At 39.6% G+C, this 24,497-nt stretch overlaps 2 protein-coding genes and 2 long non-coding RNA genes across 4 annotated transcripts; all 4 read right to left on the bottom strand.

The window, feature by feature from the left end:
- Positions 1 to 62: 62 nt before the first annotated feature.
- Positions 63 to 2,136, bottom strand: LOC306817329. Its single transcript, XR_013778014.1, has 3 exons — positions 2,055 to 2,136; positions 1,026 to 1,084; positions 63 to 948 (listed from the first exon to the last, which is right to left on the bottom strand). It is a non-coding gene; the product is annotated as an uncharacterized lncRNA (long non-coding RNA).
- Positions 2,137 to 10,046: 7,910 nt separating this feature from the next.
- Positions 10,047 to 12,965, bottom strand: LOC306820219 (uncharacterized protein). Its single transcript, XM_079337992.1, has 5 exons — positions 12,873 to 12,965; positions 12,186 to 12,494; positions 11,934 to 11,984; positions 11,747 to 11,854; positions 10,047 to 10,561 (listed from the first exon to the last, which is right to left on the bottom strand). Exons 1-5 carry the CDS (start codon positions 12,910 to 12,912, stop codon positions 10,287 to 10,289), a joined length of 783 nt encoding a protein of 260 aa, XP_079194118.1. The 5' UTR covers positions 12,913 to 12,965; the 3' UTR covers positions 10,047 to 10,286.
- A 955-nt stretch (positions 12,966 to 13,920) lies between these two features.
- LOC306820583 (uncharacterized protein) lies at positions 13,921 to 17,514 on the bottom strand. The gene is made up of 5 exons (XM_079338462.1): positions 17,411 to 17,514; positions 16,987 to 17,313; positions 16,634 to 16,681; positions 15,491 to 15,618; positions 13,921 to 15,066 (listed from the first exon to the last, which is right to left on the bottom strand). The coding sequence occupies exons 1-5, from the start codon at positions 17,469 to 17,471 to the stop codon at positions 14,755 to 14,757; spliced, it is 876 nt and encodes a 291-aa protein (XP_079194588.1). The 5' UTR covers positions 17,472 to 17,514; the 3' UTR covers positions 13,921 to 14,754.
- Positions 17,515 to 21,608: 4,094 nt separating this feature from the next.
- Positions 21,609 to 21,987, bottom strand: LOC306818171. The gene is made up of 3 exons (XR_013778142.1): positions 21,880 to 21,987; positions 21,753 to 21,794; positions 21,609 to 21,660 (listed from the first exon to the last, which is right to left on the bottom strand). It is a non-coding gene; the product is annotated as an uncharacterized lncRNA (long non-coding RNA).
- Between the last annotated feature and the right edge of the window lie 2,510 nt (positions 21,988 to 24,497).

The following is a 24,497-nucleotide window of genomic DNA, read 5'->3' as shown; positions in this document are numbered from 1 at the left end:
AGCTTTTAAAGAGTTCCTCTTTTTTCGTTTCTCGACAGACTTATGTGTATGAAGATGGATTTTTTATTTGTATTGCATAGCTATAGGCCCAATTTCACCTACATTGTTTTTTTACCTCTTGGTGTAAGAGGCTCTGTTTCACCAAGGAGCGTTTTACATTTTGTGGCATTTCATGCCATTCTTGCGTGTTGGAATGGTTTATCTACTGGGTTCTAGACACATATAACTCCCCTCCAGTTGAAATCATGAAATCAAGGTGTCCTTTGGGCTACAGGCATCTATTTGCATAATCATGCTGTGAGAACTCATTGGCCACATTAACCAAAGGGGGTTAAAAGAAACCCTGCTTCGGTGTCAGTCTCCACGCTCAAAACCACTCGAACATCCCCCTGCAATGAAACGCTCACGTGTTCTGCCTCCCTTAGTGAGGTGAGGAACGTCCCTTACTAAAATGTCCTACCCCAAACTGCACACAGAACAATAGTTCCACCTGACAGAATAATAGAAACCTTCTTGAGAAAACTATTCTTAATTAACTTAATATTATAAAACTAAAGTATTCCTTTGTTAAACGTAGGTCATTGTAATATTTGACTCCAAATTAAGAAATTAAACTGTGCAGGCCAAACTGACTCTGATGGCAGCTACAACATATGTAAAACAAGTGGGCAGTCTGTCTCATGGCTCCCCTGGCACTGACACTGTGGAGATAGTCTGCTCTGTTTCTGGTCGATGAACAGGACTCTGAGTCATAATATATGTGTAGTCACAATGATTGATATTTGGAAGTGCATCTTTGCTGGTGGAGACAGAGTCCTTGTGGGTGTTGACGCTGGCGTAGTGGAGCTGGTCTGCTGGGGGTTCGATGGTAGCATAAATAGTAGTCAGTGCGTGTCCGGAGCTCGCCTGCTGGTCCTGTATCTCTGCATAATCAGGCTCATGATTTTCCTACAGGAAGAGAAGTGTTGAGATAGATGCCATTTATGTAAACTTATGAGGACACAAACAGACAAACACATACACACCTCTGTGTTCTGTCCATCATTAGTCACATGCACGGAAGATCCCCTGCACGCACAACAAACTGAGAGGAAAAAAAAAAACATCTCAAGCTGAACCCAACAAGACATTTGTATCAGTCTGCATTCAAAGTAACTCCATTGTCAGTCAGAATCTGGTGCAAGATGTGGTTTTTACTTTTTGGAAAAGTTGCTGTATGAGAAATGAACATAGCGTGGTGTCATCACTCATTTCATGTTCTCCAGTTGTGTGGCCTTTAGTTAGAATTAGTTAGCTCTCACCATCTTGTTTTCTTTTCTTGGGTACCAGAAGTAACCATTTTGCACTTTGGAAGAATGCGCCTCCATTACTGCTTTGGTGCTCTTTGTCGATAAGGTGAAAAGAGACGGCTGTTTTTCAAGAATGCTTTACAGTGTTTACAGTGTTCTTCATGAAGGGAAGTCCAGAGGAGCGCTGCACTCTCAACAACCATGAGTGTTTGCTTCAAACCTGCACAAGAGTCTGAGGGATCTGTGATGTTTTCTCTGTAATTTACACGGGTGCTTCAGCTAGCAGAAGAGTATTTTGGCTTCATTTTCCAAGAACGGATGTAGGCGAAGACAAAGAAGGATTTTCTATGGCTTTCAGACAAACATACAACAACTGAATGAACTTTGAGCTGTATTTCATTTTTTTAAATTCAGGACGGAAGGGGCAGAGGGAAGTGTGGAGACAGTCTGAAATAATTGGTCTAAAAGTATATACAATATATACAATATACAATATATATAAATCGTAAGCTTTGAAGCCATGATGCTATTTCCGCATCTTATATACAGTCACAGTTGCCTCTTTTTTTCTTCAGCATGTAAATCACAAGAACGTAAAGTAGAAATATGAATCTAACAATCTTAAAATGCAAAAGTTTACTTTAATAGAATAACAATAATAGTTGTTCCAATGAAAAGAGAAAAAAAGCCACCAGAATGACTTTGAAACAAAAGTGTGCATGCAGGCAGCTTGGTGTGTTTCTCTACCGTGTGTCCAGCCCTCACCTTGTGGTCTTGGGAGTTTACGTCTGACCATCACAAGAACAACCAAGACTATCAGTAACAACAGCCCAACCACCAAACCTCCAATCCAACCTGCATCTAGAGACAACAGAAAAACAAGCTGTGAGCTCAGTCATAAAAATACATTATTGGTGAAAAACTCCTGAGCATGTGAGAATGGACAATACTGAAAGATTTTTTTGAAAGATGAAGATTTTTTTTTTGTCTCTCGCACAAAAACAACAAAACTGTTTGACCTTCTCAAATGTAAGCTCATTCTCTCACACTTTAGGTCCAGTTGTTGCAGTGAATGTGGCACGAAACAGATTCACACACCTGTAGAATACTTTCTCACATATACTTTCTATCTGCTCACGAATTACAAGTGTGTGCTGCCCTCGCCCCTACAGGTACACAAATCACCTGTTTTCCACATTTACTGAGATATGTGGTGCAAAAGTGATCTGTGCGTCTGGAGCCAGAGAGGGCGCGAGTTTGCTTCAAGCCCCAAATTTTACAAAAGATTCGTAAAATAAGATTTGTTTTAATCAAAAAGAGTTTGTTGACCTTTACCTGAAGAGTCTTCCTCTGAGTCTGAGTCATCAAGTTCAGGTGGATCATCATCTTCATCAGAATCGTCTGATCTTTGGGTTTTGATGTGTTCTTTATCAACTGGTCGGGGATGAAAACAAAACAAAAGAAGAGAGAGGCTTTCATGAAATGATTGAATGTGAGAAATACATACAGAGGTCATTACTGACATGTCTGATAATCCCTTAATCATCACTTCGATGGCTTGCTGACAGTTAAGTATATCACTAAAAAGAGTCTAAATAAAGCGTACACTTACACCCCCATTGATTTAGCTGTTCTCAGAATTTGCTGCATAATGTTGTATAAATACAGCAATGTATGTTTATCTTCTCTAAAGACGCCGTGCAGACTGAGGGGGCTAAACGTACTGTTTAAAAGTAACTCATACAACCCCATTTTAAAAAAAAGGAACTGTCCCTATAAGTGTTGTTACACCCCAAAATGTAACAACGACCGAAATGTAAAACTCTTCAATAATGTGACAGAATACTGAGTCCAAAACGTTAGTACAGTTATTACATCACGGGGCAGGCAAAAATATTTTTCTCCTAAAAATGTAACGACTTGTTACATGTTGGACAAAAAGTTACGACGTTTTGGGTTCAGCGTTTTGTTACAATACTGACCAGTTATTACATTTTGTGTTTGTTACAATGTTTTTTATAACATTTCTGCTTGTTGTTACATTTTAGGCTCTAACAAGCCTTCTGTATTTCCATGCTGCTTTTATATTTTTCATTTTGCAGCTCCGAGCGTCTGAGACTAAGTTGAGATCTCAAGAAAACAACTGGAAATAACTTGTTATGATTATAAAATGAAGTAAATAAAATGTATAGATGCATGTCTGCTCAGGGCCTCCAAACATGAAAACTTCTGCAGAACTTATTTTATGAACTATAAGAAGCTTAAAATGACGAAGGCTGATTGTTTGTGTAAATAGTCGACTGAAACATGTCTGTGAAGTCTATTGAAACTTTTAAATCAAACTTGGTTACATTGTTTGATTAGTTACTCAACTACTATTGAAGTTGTTGAGATTTTTCATGAAGGTTTTCTTATTTTATGGACAGTTTTCTTCTTTTTAATCCCTTTTTTTAACGTCAGCTCAGTCATGCAGCGTTATTTGAAACGTCTTACTAAACTGTGCATGTATTGATCAATGGCAGCAAAAACCTTTTTGTACTGATCATAACCACGCCTCTTCTGCTGCACCCGTACAGAGTGAACGTTCTCGTGTGACGTGCACCTTCACTCACCCACAGTAAGGAGGATTTTGTTGAATTCAGCCTGATGCGATGGCAGGTCAGAGCCACACCAGTACGTTCCAGAGTCGTCAGTGCTGAGATCACTGATGTGCACGAAGAAGGAATGTTTTCTTTGGTTGTCTCTTATCCTAAACTTGCCTTTTTGCTCACTTCTTTCCGTTGTTGTTGTCTGTATTAGAGTCTCACAGGTGAACGGAGTCTTCCCCTTGCACAAGAATTTCTCGTTATTTTCATACGTCTTCGAATAGTTGCAGTCAATTTGGACAGTTTTTCCGGAGGCTCCTGTTTTTTCAGTTGATGTGACATCATCCCAGTCTAAAAAAAGAAGAAATCCAGATGAATAACAACACATTTAAATGCAGGTTTTTTGAAGATGGTTGATAAGTTGCTTAGTTCTGAATCAGGATTATTAAAACAGATGAGTACTCACCTTTAATCTGCAGCTGGATCTCTGTTAAACATGTAGTGCCACCATTCATGTCTCTCTCCACTTCACAGCGGTAACTTCCTTCATCTTCCAGGGTCAGATCACGAATAACAACACTGTAGACTCCTTTCTGGTCGTTTAATAAGGAATATCTATTTTTTCTTGTGTCCTTTGTGTTTTTAGCTGATATCAGATTTGTGCAATCAGAGTTTTCAACTTCTCTGCAGAAGTGTCTGAGGTGGATTGTGTCAGCTCCTGGCTCCTTGCACTCGATCGTAACAGCTTCTCCAGAATATGCTGTGAGGCTCACTGGTGGGTTGCTACCTGAAAGAGGGTTTGTTTTTCACTTAAAGCAGCAGACGTATGTAAATCCAATCCTGCCACATATTAATTCCTGGTGTTTTATGTTTTATGTCCAGCACAAACAGGCCACACCAAACACAGGTGTTTATTTTCTTTATCCTGTTCAGCTATGCATATCATGGATGGGAAAAGCATGTTTAAGTCCGTCACTCACTGAGAGAAAAAGTGTCTGTAAGGAACTTTCAGTTTGTGTCATTCTATCTCTCTTATCTGACCTTGTAGATCTATAAACAGTGTGTTGTTAGTGCGGTAAGACGTCACATGCTCTGTGCAGCGGTGTAAGGAGGAGAGCAAAACAGAATAAAGATGATGTAAATCACTTTTCACTGTTCTTTGTTACTGGCTATATAGTTGTTGTTTTAATTTTAATTTAATTTTGATTTTAAAAAAGGACAAAGTTTAGACTCTTCGCTGCTCTTTGAATCATATTTTTGCCTGCTCCTTTATGTGTCTGCTTTGTGTCGTCTATGTGGTTCTTCAATGTGTTTGTGCTGCCGTGGCTCAGTTGTTGAAGTCAATCATCTCTTAACTGGAAGGTTGAGGGTTCGATCCCCAGATCCTGCAACAACATGTCTGATGTGTCTTTGGGCAAGGCACTTAACCCTGAATTTCTCATGCTGACACATGAACGCGTGTGAATAGGATTATTTACTTCTGATGGTCTCACTACATGAGCCGTCAATGTGTGAATGTCGAGAAAAGAACAAAAAGCCGCTGTGTAAAAGTGCTTTGAGTTGTCAGAAGACTGTAAAGTGCTTGAATTTCCCTCGGGATCAATAAAGTAAGTATCTATGTATGTATGTATGTATGTATGCATGTATCTATCTATCTATCTATCTATCTATCTATCTATCTATCTATCTCCTTTGTCCATCATGCCATCACGCTCTACAACTCCTCACTTGGGGGGAGGAGGACTAGAGCACACGGGACAGAGGGGTAGGAGTTGGAGCGTCCTTCTTTCTTTCCTTCTTTCCTTCTACCCTCACTGTGCAATAACACATGGACACTTTTTACTCGTATGTGCAATAATAATCTGAACCAAGTGCAATAATCGCAACAATAATCATTGCCTTTTTTTGGTATATTTTGCTTCCACCATGCATATTTCTGGTATATTCCTTCCAATGGAAGAGTGTTCTATTATTGGTGCTGTATTATTCTGTATATTGTTACTTACAATACTTTTTGTATTTTGTGTTACATTTTTATCTTTATTTATTACTCTTATTGTACATGCTGCTGGAACCTTAAATTTCCTGAGGGAGTCATCCCAAAGGATCAATAAAGTTTAGTCTAAGTCTAAGTCTAAGTCTATCTATCTGTCTATCTATCTATCTATCTATCTATCTAATACAGTGGTGTCCAAACTTTTTTTCTTGAGGGCCAAAATTGTCGCGTTAGAATCGCTCACGGGCCACAGGTTTTTTTTTTTGTTTTTTTTTAAATATTAGAAGGAACTTTTTGTATTTTGACCTCTTCAAAAAATAATGTAAATACACGATAACTAATTGCAGTGGGAAACTGTTATGTTCTAATTTTTTGGAAAGAATAGTCAGGCTTTTATAGGTCTCCCTCGCTAACATGAAAAAGAAAAAAATGAATGAAATATGCCATCTGATGAGGCCTCGGGCCAAAATCTTCTGATTCTTCGATTTGAAGTCAAGGGCCACAAAAAATCCACTCAAGGGCCACAAATGGCCCCCGGGCCACACTTTGGACACCCCTGATCTACAAGCTCAGAACCATTTACCACAATGTTTTATGGCTGATCAGATCTCATGATAGACCTTATAAATTTCATTGGCACTTTCAAAATAAAAATTAAGAAGAAAAATAAAGATGGATTTACTTACATGCTATGACAGATCCTCTGTTGTTTCCTGACAGACACACTAAACTAGCACCTGTCAGAGACAAAAAAAGTCATAAAACAGTTTCCCACATATCTTAAAAATGAAAACAATGATAGATAGATAGATTGATAGATAGATAGATAGATAGATACTTTATTGATCCCGAGGGAAATTCAATCAAGAACTAAGTATTACCTGTAATTATGTAGATGATGACGAGTGATAGTCCCATCATCAGTCCAGCTACGAACTTTAAAGTGATCATCGAGTTTAATTTCTCTACTATTTCATCATCAGTGTGTATCTTTGTCACACCCTCTGCCCGTCCATGCAAATGAGTGCGTTTACTTCTCTTTTCTAACACGAAACTCGAAACATTTGCATTAAAAATAGAGAGTTATGTTTTCTCTTTTCAGATGAGAGGGAGAAACTGAGAGAAATGAAAAAGAGATGGAGAGAAACACGTGAGCTGTGTCTCATGATCACTTTAAAACCTAAATATAGTTTTTAATTTCCAGTAAAACGCCGCCTGTCGAAACTTTTGACAAAATGTGTTTAAGTTACTTCTCTGTAAACTTGTTGAGATCCAGTCTCAGTTTCAACCCTCAAGACTGTTTTTATCTTTAAATGGACTGTTTTCTTTAACTTAGGAGACTCTAATTACAAATAAATGTGAATTATGTGAAACACCTAAACATGCACATACAGTGCCTTGCGAAAATATTCGGCCCTCTTGAACTTTTCGACCTTTTGCCACATTTCAGGCTTCAAACATAAAGATTTAAAACTGTAATTTTTTGTGAAGAATCAACAACAAGTGGGACACAATCATGAAGTGAAACGAAACTTATTGGATATTTCAAACATTTTTAACAAATAAAAAACTGAAAAATTGGGCGTGCAAAATTATTCAGCCCCTTTAAGTTAATACTTTATAGTGCCACCTTTTGCTGCGACTACTGCTGTAAGTCGCTTGGGGTATGTCTCTATCAGTTTTGCACATTGAGAGACTGGAATATTTGCCCATTCCTCCTTGCAAAACAGCTCGAGCTCAGTGACGTTGGATGGACAGCGTTTGTGAACAGCAGTTTTCAGTAGTTTCCACAGATTCTCGATAGGATTCAGGTCTGGACTTTGACTTGGCCATTCTAACACCTGGATATGTTTATTTGTGAACCACTCCATTGTAGATTTTGCTTTATGTTTTGGATCATTGTCTTGTTGGAAGACAAATCTCCGTCCCAGTCTCAGGTCTTTTGCAGACTCCATCAGGTTTTCTTCCAGAATGGTCCTGTATTTGGCTCCATCCATCTTCCCATCAATTTTAACCAGCTTCCCTGACCCTGCTGAAGAAAAGCAGGCCCAAACCATGATGCTGCCACCACCATGTTTGACAGTGGGGATGGTGTGTTCATGGTGATGAGCTGTGTTGCGTTTACGCCAAACATAACGTTTTGCATTGTTGCCAAAAAGTTCATTTTTGGTTTCGTCTGACCAGAGCACCTTCTTCCACATGTTTGGTGTGTGTCCCAGGTGGCTTGTGGCAAACTTTAAACGACACCTTTTATGGATATCTTTTAAGAAATGGCTTTCTTCTTGCCACTCTTCCATAAAGGCCAGAGTTGTGCAGTATACGACTGATTGTTGTCCTGTGGACAGAGTCTCCCACCGCAGCTGTACATTTCTGCAGTTCATCCAGAGTGATCATGGGCCTCTTGGCAGCATCTCTGATCAGTTTTCTCCTTGTATGAGCTGAAAGTTTAGAGGGACGGCCGGGTCTTTGTAGATTTGCAGTGGTGTGACGCTCCTTCCATTTCAATATTATCGCTTGCACAGTGCTCCTTGGGATGTTTAAAGCTTGGGAAATCTTTTTGTATCCAAATCCGGCTTTAAACTTCTCCACAACAGTATCTCGGACCTGCCTGGTGTGTTCCTTGTTCTTCATGATGCTCTCTGCGCTTTAAACTGACCTCTGAGACTATCACAGAGCAGGTGCATTTATACGGAGACTTGATTACACACAGGTGGATTCTATTTATCATTATTAGTCATTTAGGTCAACATTGGATCATTCAGAGATCCTCACTGAACTTTTGGAGAGAGTTTGCTGCACTGAAAGTAAAGGGGCTGAATAATTTTGCACGCCCAATTTTCAGTTCTTTATTTGTTAATACAGTTTGAAATATCCAATAAATTTCGTTCCACTTCATGATTGTGTCCCACTTGTTGTTGATTCTTCACAAAAAATTACAGTTTTATATCTTTATGGTTGATGCCTGAAATGTGGCAAAAGGTCGAAAAGTTCAAGGGGGCTGAATACTTTCGCAAGGCACTGTATATAACCTCAGCATCTCTCAATTCAATATAGTGCATATTTCAAGCTACTGAAAATCTAAGCAGTATTGGTAAATCATCTATAAATAAAATACTTTATAATCATGAATCAAATCTATAATCTATAAACGGACACATCAAGTACAGAACAGTTCAGGTACATCAGGCTTTGTGTGTCAGCTTTACAACATATTAAATAAAGAAAAGCAGGGAAATGTAAAAGCAGTCCCATGCAGGGGCGTGTCCAGAGGGCTGGACTTCTGTTTAAACCAATATTGTTTAACTGCTGCTTGTGTTTATCTTTCATAACAGAATATTTTTTTATTGTTTGTACTTTAAATTAAAAGCCTGATGCCCCCCAACACTATAGGACTGTGTCATCCCTTAAACCCCCGCTGTCCTCATGTGTGGACAGGACCACTGCTAGTGTACCACAGTGCACATGTGATAAAAAGAGATCAGAACCCCCAGATTCAGTGCGTGGTTCCAAGGTGGGGAGACGGGAGGTTGGCGTTGGAAGAAAGGAGGCGCTGGGAAGGAGAGTAACTGTGGAGAAGAGCCATGAAGTAGGAGGCGGCCTGGTGGTTAAGGCCTTTATGTGTGAGGAGGAACATTTCAAACTGGATACAAAATGAGACGGGGAGCTTGTGGAGATTTTGATGGGAGGGGTGATGTGTTCAGGTGTGGGTGAGAAGTTGTCAGAAGGGTTCTGGTTCTGGATGTATTGGAGTTTCTTGAAGACTTTGGATGATGTGTCGAAAAAGAATACTATTGCTGGATGTTAAAAATGTACCAATTAGGGTTTCATCAGCACAGAACAAGTGAAATGGGCAGAGAAGGCTTTGTGTGTGTGTGTGTGTGTGTGTGTGTGTGTGTGTGTGTGTGTGTGTGTGTGTGTGTGTGTGTGTGTGTGTGTGTGTATTTATCTCATATATGGAAATACTTTAATTATATTTTATAATAAGCAGAAAGACGAGGCCATGGTGTTGACTGATAGTCCCCTCTTGTGTGTGTGTGTGTGTGTGTGTGTGTGTGTGTGTGTGCGTGTGCGTGTGTGTGTGTGTGTTATCAACCAGGGCAGAAGAGAACAAATTTCACTTCTCTTAAACAGTCATCAAGAAACAGGAAATAAAAAGAAACAGGAACAAGATCCCTCCATGGTTGTGAAGATTTTATTACAGTGACATTTTATTTTGAAATCATATTGTTTTTAAAGAATATTAAAATATTGAGTGAAAATGATAAATAAATTACAACTTGTAAAAATAATGTAACCTCTGAATTCAGTCTAAGCATAATCAGAAGTTTGTGTTCAGATGATCAAACTTGGATTTCCTGCTTCAACATTTAAAGGTCATCACTGAGTTCAGGCCGCTGGCTGCAGGTTCACACGCTGCTAAAGGCCTGTGTGGATGCTTTCAATGGTGGAGTATGTAATCCCTTCAGGGCGAGTTGTCACAGGGCTGCAGTCAACGCGTCTGTTGAAGCTAACAGTGGTGTAAAAGAGGCCGTCTGATTGGACCTGAGGCTCGTCGGAAACATTAACGTTGGAGTAAATATTGTCTGTGAGATCTCTGCTGGTGTCTGGGTTTTGAACCTCGTTGGCAGCTGTAGATGAAGAAGTGACGTGTCCATCTTGTTTCATATTAGACATTGTTTTCTGGACTTTTCCTGTATGGAGAGTGATTACACAGTTAATAAATTCACCCAAGAAGTAAAAGCTACAATTTGACTTTCACTTCTCGAAAAGTCTTTTTTCATGACTTTTTGTCTTTTTTCTTTTTTCACGTAGCTTAACATGAAAATAAAAAATACTTATGAATTGCCTTTTTTGTCAAACAGGAAGCACTAGAAGAGTACCATTTACTAAAGTAAATATAAATGTGCTTTAAGGAAGCATGTGCCATTTCATGATCCAGTAGGTGTCGCCATTGAGCAACAGTAAACTGCATTGTTGTATTAACATGCTAACGGTAGCGCCTTAGTTTGCTCATAGCTTCACACTGCATGTAAACTCACACGATATGATCATGATCAAAAATGCTTCCATGGCATTCAAATAAGCAGTGAGCACAGTATGTTATTAACTTAGTCTTCTTTTCTTAACCCCTTAATTAAACAGCTTTTCTGCAAGGTGATGCATGTAAACACAGTGTAGCTATGGCTCAGACAACATCACAGACAGCACAACTCAGGTGTCACACTCATTGTAGACAGTCATAGATATTTTCAGGGGGTAAACTGCATTTCTGCTATATTTATTTGTAAAATGTTGCATATTCAGCCTTTAATCCTAAGAGCACTATTATTTTATTCATTTAGCCCAACTCCCTCATCTGTCTGTCGGGCTTTACAGTCTACAGTCTTTACAGTCATGATTCAATGATGCATGAGTCTGACAGCTCATGCATCATTGAATCATATCAGAGGAAACTCCCCAAAGTATTAGAAAATTGGCTCCGCCTTTCCTCCACCAACACAGATGGAGCACACCTGTGTCCAATCAGCAATCAGTGGGCAAGGAGGCAGGAGACAGCTGGCCGTCGGGGTCAGTGGACCATTTGGCTACGAGCTTCTCTGCAGAGGTGTACTCTTTCTGAAGAAGGAGGCTGTGTCCTCGATAGTTGTATTCTGGATTATTGGTTTCTTTGGACTTTTTTCATCAAAATTGGCTCCTCTTTTATTTTGTGTTTTGTGAAAGAAGGTTGTTTTGTGCTGTATATTTTTCTTTAGTAAATAAATCCTTTTGTTCAGCTCCTCCTTCTTTTCCCTGGGTTTTATTTTAGTGTTTCTCCCCGAGGTGACTATGGGCATGAACATAAAAGTTGACTTTGTGGTATGCCATCAGTGTCTTACCTTTAGAGGAACAGACATCTCTGTTTTGATATTTGAAATATATCAGAAGACCAATGGCCAGAGCGAGCACAACCACCCCGAGACCTGCTCCAATATACACCGTCATCTCTGAAACACAAATATCAAGTCTTACTTATGATGTTTCACTCACTACTTCCCTCTTTCCCATAATTAGAAAATCTCTTACTTGGAGACTGTGATGACTGTGGCATGTCCATGTTTGGGATCTTTTGGGTAGCTGAAGAAAAAAGAAAGTATGTTTTATTTTTGCTGTGTCATATTAGATTTCCTCAGTCTCATTTCTTTCCTGTGAAAAAGAGAAGACGATCTTGAGACAGACGGTGTTGTGAAATATTTGACACATTTTAGTGAAAAGGAAACGGAACAAAGGTCTCGAAGCGTCATAAGGAGCTACTCATGCAGGGCTGAGTAAACTCACCTTCTTTAACTGTGAGGACTACTTCATTGTACGTGTCCACACCAGTTCTCTCTATTCCACACCAGTAAGTCCCTGAGTCGTCCACGTGCAGATCAGATATGGTCACGGAGAAGGTGTTTCCTTCATCTTTAATGCTGTATTTCTCACTGGAATCCCTTTTCCTGCTAGTTGTGAGGACGTCTTCGTCATGTTTACACCATCCTTTGCAGAAATATTTGACGTTGGTAGATGCGTAGGTATGAGTGCATGTTATTGTGACACTCTGTCCCGACACTCCCGTTATGGACATTGCTGCAGTCTCCCATAAGGCTGCCAAAACATACAGACCGCAAAATGATCACGTCTTCATATTGACAATAAATATGCATCCAATAAGAAACAATACATATTTTAAATGTTCTTTCTTTAAAAAAGAAACAACATATTTACCCAAAAAAGAGAAACATGTTGGTTGTGAAAGGCTGCTCGTGATATATTGTGATTTCTTAACAACTCTATAAAAGCACCTTGAAACATTCACTGAGCTCACATAAAGCACTTATAATAAATACTAAGGATAAGAATTAGAAAGTAATTTTAGCAAAAAGAGAAAAAAAACTTCTCCACTTAAGGAAACTCCTAACGACAAGGTCGGCAAACATTTGAAAGAAAAACATCCATACAAGGATGTAAAAGAATTAAACTCACCTCCCAGAAGTAAAAGTGCGATGAAATAAATCTTCTCCATGCTTTAATATGGATCTGTTTGTCTTTGTGTCTTCCGATATCATCTCCCCATGGTTTCAGACAACTCTGAATCAGTTGTTAGTTCCTGTTTTGTCATGCACTTCCTATGTGTAGCCCTGTGTCATAAACCACTAAAAACAGAGAAGAAGCATCCCGGTGTCCCTCCTATCTACATGTGTTAGAGACCAGAGATGGTTCACGCGGTCACATCATGGAGGCTTGGAGGGCGAAAAGAGAAAGAGAGACAGAAAGAAGTGAACACCATTGAGCACTCTCCACAGAGCAGCACGGCATCATATATTTTCCATCTTTTTGAAATGATGTATGTTTTCAACAGAAAATACAACAACCTGCATGTCTACAGCACTATAGCCAGTCTTTCAGCCTCTAAAACGAGCCTCACTAGAAGATGTGTGTGTTCATTTCCATTAAACAGGGTCTACAACCATTTACACCAAAGATTTTAAAATTAAATAGATTCAATTTCCCAAATTCTGGTGCATTCAAACAAGTTTTTAGACTGGGTACTTGTCTCCCTCCTTTATTGTGTTTCCCGCACGGTCTGAAACCACTGACGACACTGCGTTAAGACACAACTCTTTTTGGCACTTCATTCTTTATATCATTTCAGATAAAATAGATGATGATTTCTAAACAAGAACACATTTTCAATACATTGCACTAGAAAAAAAGTACAACATCAGTGCTACCCAATAAAGCTAAATGCTTAAATAAAGAGATACAGACTATTGTAGGCCTACAAGCTTACGTTAACATGACCTGTGTTGCTGCAGTAAAAGGCTTTAAAGCACAAACCTTTCAGCACTGTTAGCTGAGTCATTGGAAACATTGGCACTGGAGGAAAGTGTAACATCGCTAGATGTTTAATCATAAAAATGTCCATTATTATTTCTGTATTTTCCCTCACCAGAGATTACAGTACGGTAAGTATGTGACACATGTGGGTGATCGGCTTTGTTGGTGGGTGCTCGGGCCCCGAAGCACCCATGGAATAGGCGCCTATGAAGATCATGAGAGTATCTGGATGACTGTGAGCGGTCAGTCAGTGTTCAGGCAGTGATGTTGGTTCAAAAGCAGAAATATTTTGATCAAGTGAACACTATTTTATAGCAGAATTAAAAGAAGCATGCAGAAAGCAGTAGGCTACAAAAGAGGAAGTGAGCACAGCGTGGACTAAAACTCTGACTGACTGACTGAAGAATGAAAATAAAAAACATCAACAGACTCAAACAGTGAAGAGAAACAAAAACAAACATATTTTTAATCAATTAATGATGTCCACGCCAAATCATCGATTTCTTAGCTGGATTATGTACAGCGAGCGGGTCGTTATATCTGACAAAACCTTCTGACCCCACCAGAGTTACAGTCTGCTTTTTTACACAACTGTGTTTAAGACTTGATTCTGATTGGACCATTGGACATAGCTATGATCTGCTACCTCACAATAGTACTCAGTTGTTCTCAGGAACAAGCAAAATGAAGAACATCCTGACACAGACTCTGGATGACTAACTGTGAACAAATCTGTTGATTTCTAAAGGAGCCATGCAATGTAAAGTGAGCCGGTTGTTATATTTGAGGAACCCTTCATGGTGACCCCACTTTGCATTGGGCTCTGATCCCCATATTGGTCTTCTACCGAGCTGTAACAACCACCAACTATACATCAGCCCTTACATAATGCATTACCAAGTAAACAAAAGAGATTTGTAAGGACAGCTATAGGAAAATTAGGATAATATTTAAGGTACAGACTCTCAAATAAGCTTGACAAATGTATCATCAAGAAACTGGAATTATCCTTGAACAGCATCAAATGTTACTCGGCTTTTATAATCCTGGGACTCCGGTCTTTTTTATCACCGATGTTTCCATGAAGACAGTGGTAGACGTGCTCCTCTAAATGTTCCAGATCCAGATGTTGGTACGGGCAGAAGTGCTCTGATACATCCACATCCTGGTATTCACCAGGGCTGAGAGTGACGACTGATTCTCGATTTGTTGATGTGTAGTGGGAGCAGAGATCAGGGGGTGGTGGGGGTATAGTTGAAAGGTCATCTAGATGGGAACAGCTGCAGCGGAGTTGAGGTTCAGTGTTAACGCCTGGCGTCATGGTTTCATAGTCCGATGTCTGAGGGGGTGAGCACAAATCAACATGTTGTTTTAAGTATAGGAAACAAGACTTTGCATCTATGCTCGCTCTGTAGGCTTGGTAATGCTTTGAGCTAAATGCTACATCCACATGCTAAAGTTCCCACAGTAGCAATGCTAACATGCTAACCTATGCTTAGCAATTGTGACACTAAACATATTCAGTGCAGCTGTAATGATACAACAGGGTATATGTATCTAGTCTGTCCGTATACAATAGGACACGGAGTGAGAAAGCTTGAGACACACTCAGAAACAGCTCATTTACATATTTAAAGCTACAGACACAGAAACAGCCTGACATGATTTCCCCAGAAAGATATAAATGCCCCTAAAGGAAATAAGTAACACTGGTGAAGTTAATCGACTGCTTGTTTGACAAACAGCTTGTGACAATAACAAACCTCTCTGCTCCGATGTGATCCTTGTCTTCGTTGTTTAACAGCCACCAGAAGACAAAGTGTAAACATACACACACAGGGAATTGCTGCCACACACAATACAGCGGTCAGGTACAGCGGCAGGTGGAGCTCTGCAGAACAGGAAAAAATAGAAGTTGACTTCACAGGGGATTAAATCTCACAACACTTTGAACACAGGCTCCACGGATGCAGGCCTGCTTGTTGTACCTAAAGTATCTAAAAGATGAATGGGAAGTAGAGCCTTCAGCCAACAGACCCCTCTCCTTTGGAGTCATCCACGTATCAGGGTCCGGGAACATACACCGTACAAGAGTACGAGTTTCCTCTCTCACTATTGTATGCATCCATTGATTCAATTTTTTTCACGTTACTTTTAGTAAATATATTTTTCGTACCTTTAAAAAAAAACAACTGTAATTTAATGTTACTCCTTTAAAATTTCATTTTAAGATTTAGATTAAATCACACCGCTGCTCCTTTGAATGTTTTATTTTCAGTGTAAAAACAGACAGCTCAGTTCAAGAGTCACAAGTAACCATTTCATGTTTTTCACTGTTCCCTTTAGCTGTCTTCATTTGGTTTTTAATCTGTAACGTGATTAACCTTTTTCTAAATGTCATAACCTTCGAGATACCAGTTCCTTACTTTATTTTGAAACAAAAACAGGTTTGAATTCAAACAGGAAGTAAAGATCCCTCAAGTGAAGAAAAAATAAAAATCAAACAAAAACATGTTTTTTAATGCCAAAGAATGGAAACAGGAGATTAAAAATGTGATTAATTGCGAGTGACTATTGAATTATTATTATCATCGTTTGGGAGCTCTATGCAGCTTTTTTGGCATTTTAATCATTGTTGAAAATCTTAAAGGTTTCCACAGTATCTCTTTTAATTTTGACCATTTCACCAATTTAACCATAAAAATGAACGTTTTTTTTCTCCAGGAGAAACAAATCCAAACAAGAGCTGTTTATTTGAGAGATAACCATCGCCTCTACCTCACAGCAAAGTCTAGTCCTGCTCTTTAAGTTTCCTAAGATAACTTAATGATTTCACTTTGCATGAATACTAATTAATGAACTGACTGACTGATTAAAGTGAACACAAACAAGGACAAATCACTTACTGTCCACCTTGAGATCCTTTGGGAAGACGGCTGGTGGTGATCCAGTTACTGTAAGGTAAAAGTACAAAAACAATCTAAACACTCACAGAGATTTATTTTATTTGTTTTGTTTTCATTATTTGTTGTTTAGTGGAAACAGAAGCTACTGCATCAGATAAGTCAAATGTGAAAATAAGGATTGGGAAAAATCATCTGACTCAGTTCTCACTTAGAGAAAAGCTGTCCTATTATTTTTACTGATTCTGCTTTGATATAAAACATAAATCTTACGTTCTGGAAGTAATCTCAGGTGAACATTTTTATATGAAAAAATGTGAAACAGTGACCCTGTGCTGTGAGATGATATTCTGTACCTCGAGAAACATTCAGTTGTATGACAGTGACGTGATCAGGGGAGTTGTTGATGTCCACCACACACCAGTACATCCCGCTGTCCTCCAAGGTAACTTGGTTCACCTTGACAATGAAAAACGCTGCGGTGGTGTTGTCGTATATAGAGTATCGTCCTTTTCGCACCCACTGGTCATGTTTGTCTGTTTGTATTTTGAGCACAGAGCAGGTGTTGTCAGCAAGAAGGCAAAGGTACTTAGCTTTGATCCGGTGGTCGACTGGATAGCTGCATCTGAAGGTGAATGTCTGTCCCTCCACACCAGCCAGTGTGGTTTTTATACTCATTAGAGCTGTCAGACATAAAAAAACAGCTGTGTTGGAAAAAATAACCACATTATCAAATAATATTCTACATAAAGGAACTCAATCAGCAAGCATTCAGCCCACCTTGGATTTGCAGTAAAACAATTATGAGTATTGTTCTTGTCGCTCTCCTGTTTGCTCCCATTACTCCCAGCTCGCATTCAGTCCAAACACACTTTCTTCTTTCCAGTCGCACATTGAGGCAGACGCCTATACTAAACATTGTGTAGGTGCTTTCACATGAATGTGTTATCTTCCTCTTTCATAAATAAACCAGAACACTCATATCCTCTACCTTATGAGAGTGAAATCAGGGCGGCTGCAGTGACTCTAGAATAAACCTTTGTGGGTCCTTGGCCTATTTCTAGAACGACGCCATCAGAAATCCTTGTTTCTCACAGCACTAGGGCCCTGGTTTGGCTCATTGGTAGCCCGCAGATTGAGACACCAGTCATTGACGTATTGGCCATAGTTCCCAGAGTTCGAGATGTGCTGCCTTGTTGAGTCTATCCGTGTTGCCTTTGCTGACAGAACAATATAACTTTATGATCATTACCTGCTCACTTCATACATTGTCAGAGTATGAGCATATGTTTTGGTACTCCAATATTAAAGATTTCAGGATGAAGCCTAACTCGATGGACAATTATCTCCTATCATATAATAATAATGAACCCTGTACAGCACAGAGCGTGATGGTAGCACATCTTGATGGGTAGCACTAATCCTGCCTCGGCCCTCTGATGCATCATTGTCCTCTCCATTCTGTCGTAGCAGATCGTAAAGATTTATTTTGGCATTTTTGCCTTTATTATAGATGGAGGAAGATGGACAGGGGTGGGGGGGGGGGGGGGGGGGGGGACGCAGGCCTGGGCCACCAGCATGAAAACTATGGCCTCGATACATAAGGATGCGCACGCTGCCACTGCGCTACCAGCCCCCTGAATAAATATCTTCTTTTTTTAAATACACATTTTGCATCCTCTCGGGCAATCTCTCCCTCCTCTCCTCTAATTCTTTTTCTCCACTCGAGCCATCACACACTAAACTTGTGCGTGAGAGCAGTGTTGCTTTAAAAAATCATGAAACAGAACCATGCAAGTGGTAAATGGCTCTTTGAAGTGTGTGAACCTTTAGGAGTAAATTTCACCACACAATTTTGAAATAATTTATTGGACACTTTCATCCAAAGCAACGAACATCAGAAAGTGACAAGAGACAGGATCGAGTGAGGAGGAACCAACGTCAGTGAACAGATTTGAATCCGATTGAACACACAGGTGTTGACAGGAAGTGCACAACAACATCAGCATCAAAGCCATCCTCAATATCATCATTATCATTAACATCATTAATATGTCCTCTATCATTAACACCATTGTAGGTCTTCAAGAAAGAGCTGGGTCTTTAGCTTTTTCTCAGAGGTGCAAAGAGACTCGGCAGATTAAATGGAGTTTAGTTCATTACACCACCGGGGTGGCCACAGAGGAGAAGATCCTTGTTACAGACTATGAGGGCTTTCACACTTGCAGAAATGACCTGAAAAGTCTAAAGTTATTTCCCAAAGGAGTTGTTTGTGTGAACGCAAACATCCACTTTTTTTTTTTTTCTCAGAGTTTCTCCTGACAGACTTCTAGTATTTTTTTTCCTCAGCAAGTCCAAGTGAGCTGAATTGAGGACACAGCAGGATATTCTCAGGAGAATTCAGCTTGAGCGAATAGGAGGGGGAGTGACGTGTTACTACTGCACGGTGCTCAGACTGCATGCATGCGACCACTATGATCTCTGTGCATGTAATTAAACTGCATTATGTTTTCTGTTTCATCAGTATATTGTTCTCTGCTCTTTTGTGGATTTTTGTCATTTCATTGGGCGACAAATAGCATTAATATAAAGGCAAATACTCTCATTATACTGTTGTATTTTATCTTATCTCAGGAGACCCCCGGCCCCCCTCCCGTCTGACAGATATTTTCCGGAGTGCTACAGATACACAGATACTGCGGAAGAAACAGAATCCCCACTCGGCTGTCTCATCCCCATTTTCATATTCCGGGCTGGACTTGTTTTAGATCTCCTGAAGCACTGAGGCTGAAGAATTAACAGTTTCTGACTTTGTATTTCTGTTTCTGTATTTGCACTGGTTTGATGTTAATGCTGTTGTTTTCGTATAGTTTGTTCAACTTGATTTTGAATTGGCAGTGTGTCTGTGTATTTTTCTCCATGTACGTTGTTTCAGCTGTTGTCGAGACTTTGCACCTACCGGCCACCATAGAAGACACATAATTAACTAGACACAGCATGCAAAATGATTAAGAAATGGTTCAAACATGGTTTAGCCACATTTAAATCAAAGCATTTAATTTAGACTTTATTTAAACTTTTCAAGTTGATCATCCTGTGAAATGTTCATGAGAAATCAAGGAAAGAAGATCATACTTTGTTATTTGTAGAAGTATTGTAAAAAAAAAAAAAACCTTTAAAGCCTAAAGCCAGTTAAGATTGTCATAAATATGAAGATACAGCCCTGAGTCTCTTGAGTTACCGCTTCACATGGATGCATTGTTGTCTATGTCACGAGGCTTCCACATGTACACCAGATGAATTAATAAAAGAAATGACATTATGTCCTTTAAACCCTTTTGTACATAATATGAGATTCAGGGCCTCTGCAGATACACAGACAAGCCACATGTTTTTTTAAATTGTAAGGTTTCAGAGAAGTGAAAAAGAAGAAGAGGTGATGGTATAGTTCATTGGTTTCTAATCGTTAACACCTTTGAGAGTAACTCAGACAGATCCTGATAAATCCAAACCAAACCAAAGAGATCTGGGCCTCGTGTCTGAGGACTCACACAAAGATGTGGAATGACATGCGGCAGCTTTGCTTGTACGTCCCTGTGGAGGTTTGTTCGTCCTAGTTGTGGGTTTATTTGTGTGTTTTCCCAGAGCGCCATCATCTGCTTTCTCAGATATTGGAAGTGGCAAAGGGTTGATGTAGATCCCGGCGCTCATGTCTTGCTCCTCTGGCAGGTTTGCAGTTGCGTGTCTGTAATCTGCAGCACCTTTTGAGAAACAGATGTTTTCATAGATAGGCAAAGGTTCACTAAACTTGGCTGGTGGATCCTGTTTTGGTTTGTGAGTGAATATTGGACTCTTAGAAAGATTTTCATGTTTGCTGCCCTCCAGTCGAGAAGCAGGAATCTGAAAGAAATCAGCACATAATAGTGTTTGATGTCAGACTGGCCTGAATTCAACTGTTCAAAACTGAATCCTTTCATCAAATAAATACACACACCATCAAATGATTACTTGATGAGAGCGTACATGAATACACTTTTTAAAGTTTGACCTACAATAACCTGTTGAGATGAATATAAGATTAGAATCAATGTATTTGTTGAAATGATACGCTCCTCCTCTGAGAGGGATGATGCATGTTTCATTTCGTGCACAGAGATCACCCTGCATACAGTCGTGCATCGATCGAAGCACATGAACGTTAACATCCTCGTCTGACATGTTTGCTGCGTTCACACATCAGTTCACCGCAGCTTCACACGAAACATTAGTAGATGCTAAAGTAGATAAAAATGAGGCTCTCTACATTTTCTCATCAAGTGCATCTCAAATAGGTCAACACGTTTTCAGGAGTTTCATGCATGTGTGAAAGCATCTTTTATTCAAAGGTCTTGAGAGGAATTTACAGTTTGTTGATTTTGTTCTGATTTCTTCAGTACGTCTGTAAGTCGATTCTGCTTTTGGTCAAATCAGTCGAATTGCATTCATGTTGCGTTCAAAAAAAGCGGCTTCTGCAGCATGCTGTTTTCTCACTTCACTTGACACCTTTCTTTGCAGCAGCAGCTGTTTCAGGCATCAGTGCTATAATGTAGAAATGCTGATAGTGTCTCTCACTTTTGTTGATCACAAAGAGGTGTCAGTATAAAGGTCAGCCTGTTTTATCCAGTAAAAAAAAACCTCATAGGAGCTTTAATGTATCTCCTGTACCAACAATACAACTGATTGTGGTTTTAAAGTATTTTCATACAAAAAATCCCAACTTGTTTACAAACTAATACAAAGGAATTGATACTAGCTGACTTTAGGAAAACCCCTGTTCATACATCGACCTCTGAAAGCAGGAAAAGAAACTTGAAAGCCGCCAAGGTCACAGGCTTCACATACCTCTCTTTTGCTTACGCTGATGAAGTCTGTGATATTTGAGTCAACTTGTGGTAGATGTTTTGATCTTTTTCTCCGTTTCCTCAACCACACAGCCAGCACCAAGATGGTAACCACAGTGACAGCCCCGACTGTACAGAGCAGCACTGTGCCTGACCAAAAACAACAGAGACAGATCAACGATATATTCATGTAAGTGTTTCCTGCTTGTATCAAAGCATCAACTCTACATCTTTAAACTCACCTGTGCTGCTGTGTCGTTCTAATCCATTCGTGCAGTTTGAGGCTGTAACATGAAATGAATATGTGATATGTATGTAATAATATGTATTCATACTTGTTAGCATATATTCTTACTTCTTCTTCCATACCTGTACACATGTTTGTGTCCATTTCAGATGTTTGTTGTTTTGAATTTGAAGTTCTCTGACTGGTCCATGTGTTGACAAGTTCAGGTGTGACGGTTGTTGTCTCAGCTGAATGCAGAAGAAGAAAAAATAAAGTATTTAAAGTAAAACCTTTGTCAAGAGTAAACTTGTGAGCATAAATTAAAATTGCAGGAGTGATGTCAGTGGAAGGGCCTGTGGACTTTTTTTTTTTTTTTTTTCTGGCAACACTTGTTATCTATTCCAATCAGCATTCAGCGTCCCCTTAGGGCGAAATCATCTCAGCTGTTTTTGTTGCTGCATGCATCACGCTCCTCTTTATAAATACCGGAATCAGGAGTGGTTGTTTTAAAGTGTTTGTGTGCTTCTCTGTTTGTCTTGGCCTGTTAAATAATTGTTAAAGCATTGCATTTTATGAACATACTAATAGACACACTGATGAGGAACCCCTACTGTAAACTGTCTGTCTCTGTGTTGAAATGTGTGCTAAATTAATTCAGTAATAGTACTTCAGTAAATATACTTTACTGCATTTTAAAAACTTCAGGATAAAAATAACGGTAAAAAAAAAAAGGAGTGCCATCCCACTTGCCTGTTTTTACAGTCAGGTGCACTGCATCATATGTATCAAAACCCAGCCGTTCCACTCCACACCAGTATTTGCCCGAGTCCGTCATCTGGAGCAAACTGAAGGTCACAGTCATAACTCCATTCCCAGAGTCCTCCAGTGCTATCCTCTCTGACTCCGCTCTTCCACCAGCTTTTACAGTAACCAGGATGTCATTGCTGCCTTTGCAGGGATTCTTGCAGAGGTATTTATTATTTGACCGTGCGTTGTTGTGTGAACACTTGAACGAGACTTCTCCCCTTTCAAATCCCTCAGCATGGATGTCTGTTCCCACTGTGCACGTAACTGTCAAAGAAGATCACACAGCAAGAGTTAAAAAATCTTTAAGATCTTTCAGTCCATAGATGGATGCCGCTCTTTCATGCACTTACCGTGTAAAAGACAGTAGAACCCAAACACAGTCTTCATGCTGATTGATAAAGTCTCAGCTCTGGAGTTGTGAACCATTGATGTTCTGTGCTATCCAAGTCTACTACGCGTTACGTCTGCACGCCCTCCCACAAGTGAAACAGCACCTTGAGCTCTCTTCACTTCTTCCTGTGGTTATGACAGTGTGAGAGAGGAAGACTTTTTCTATAGAAAGCAGACAGCAACCTGTGAGACAAATAATTCTTGTCAAAGCTTGTCAACGTTTGATTCCTCTTCACACATGGACACCATAAGGTGTCCACTGGACAGGGTGCTGTGCTAGTCTGCTGGACGTCCTGTAATCATAAGATCTCAGTCCTTCTTTGAAAATGTCAGACTTTAATATATACATGTTTGAAATGTGAAGTGAGAGGAACATTTCATGCGCGCACTAACTTTTGGTCCTTTTAAGTTCTTGTATTATTAAGAGCTTGTACGAGTGAAAGTCAACTAAAAAAAGGAGTAATGAATGATAAAGACTCATACTAAATGTTGATGACGCTCAAACTGAGGCTGGCTGGTGCCTGTTGTTAACTCCTGCTTCCTTTAATGTTGTCTTTGATTCAAAGACGTATCACCAACAAAAACACATAAAACAGGTATAGGCCTGCAAATGTAAAAGAGAATGAAACCAAAAGATAGATTCTGAGGAACTGCATTGCTTTCATAATGTTTGCTGCCTTTAACTTGTAGAAGTCGACTGTTGCACACAGTTAGCCCCTGTTTCCTATTTGCAGTCTTTATAAAGTCACAGTCGAGCCTTCACACATGAGTTGTACACAATTTCACAGTGTAAAGTTTTCCCTGACAGACGTCCAGTGGACAGGAGACGTCAGACCAATTGACCATAATGACCGGATTTGAACCTTCATATTAATGCAACATAAAGTTCAACATTTTCAAAGTTAGTGACTTGAGTAGGGGGAATGTTCTTAAATATTTCCAGCTGTGTCCCCACTTCTTCTCACCTGGACCTTTTCCGTAAATAGGACATTTGTGCTCAGCTCATGCGAGGTGTCGACTTACAAGAACGAGATCTAATCTTATCACATTTGAAAACGTAAAACTGAAAGTTGAAGTAGAACATAAAAGGGCAATGCTATATTTAAGGGCTAAAGACATCAGAACGTTATTCATTGAAGGTTTCTGATGTTTAAAATGTTTGATAAAGAAACACAAAGAGAAGGTGCCTTTTGATCCACATTTGGTGTTAGACATAAAATGAGTCCTGACTGAAGAATCGATGTGAAGGCGATTTAAAAAAAGTAACAACAGACCGCAGTAGAGTCACCTTTCACAGTGTAATAAGACAGGAGTAAAGAGTTCACATGTGGGCAGAGGTGTAGAAACAACAATGTGCAGAAGTGACACATGTCCTCGTTCTCGCTAACCTTGGCACACGCTCAGCGGAAAGTAAATGATGCAGGGAGTCTGAAAATAGAGTCATGACGTGTGTTACAGTCACGACTCATTTAGTGTCAAACTAATCTTTAGGAGCCATGCACAACACAACTGTGGGGCCAGAGTTTGTTCAAATCTCTTTGTTATCAGACACTGTTAGATCTGA

This window comes from Symphodus melops (genome assembly GCF_947650265.1).
Source record: "Symphodus melops genome assembly, chromosome: 2".
NCBI lineage: Eukaryota > Metazoa > Chordata > Actinopteri > Labriformes > Labridae > Symphodus > Symphodus melops.
The sequence above is the reverse complement of the archived record's forward strand: the minus strand, read 5'-3'. Positions and strand labels throughout refer to the sequence as shown.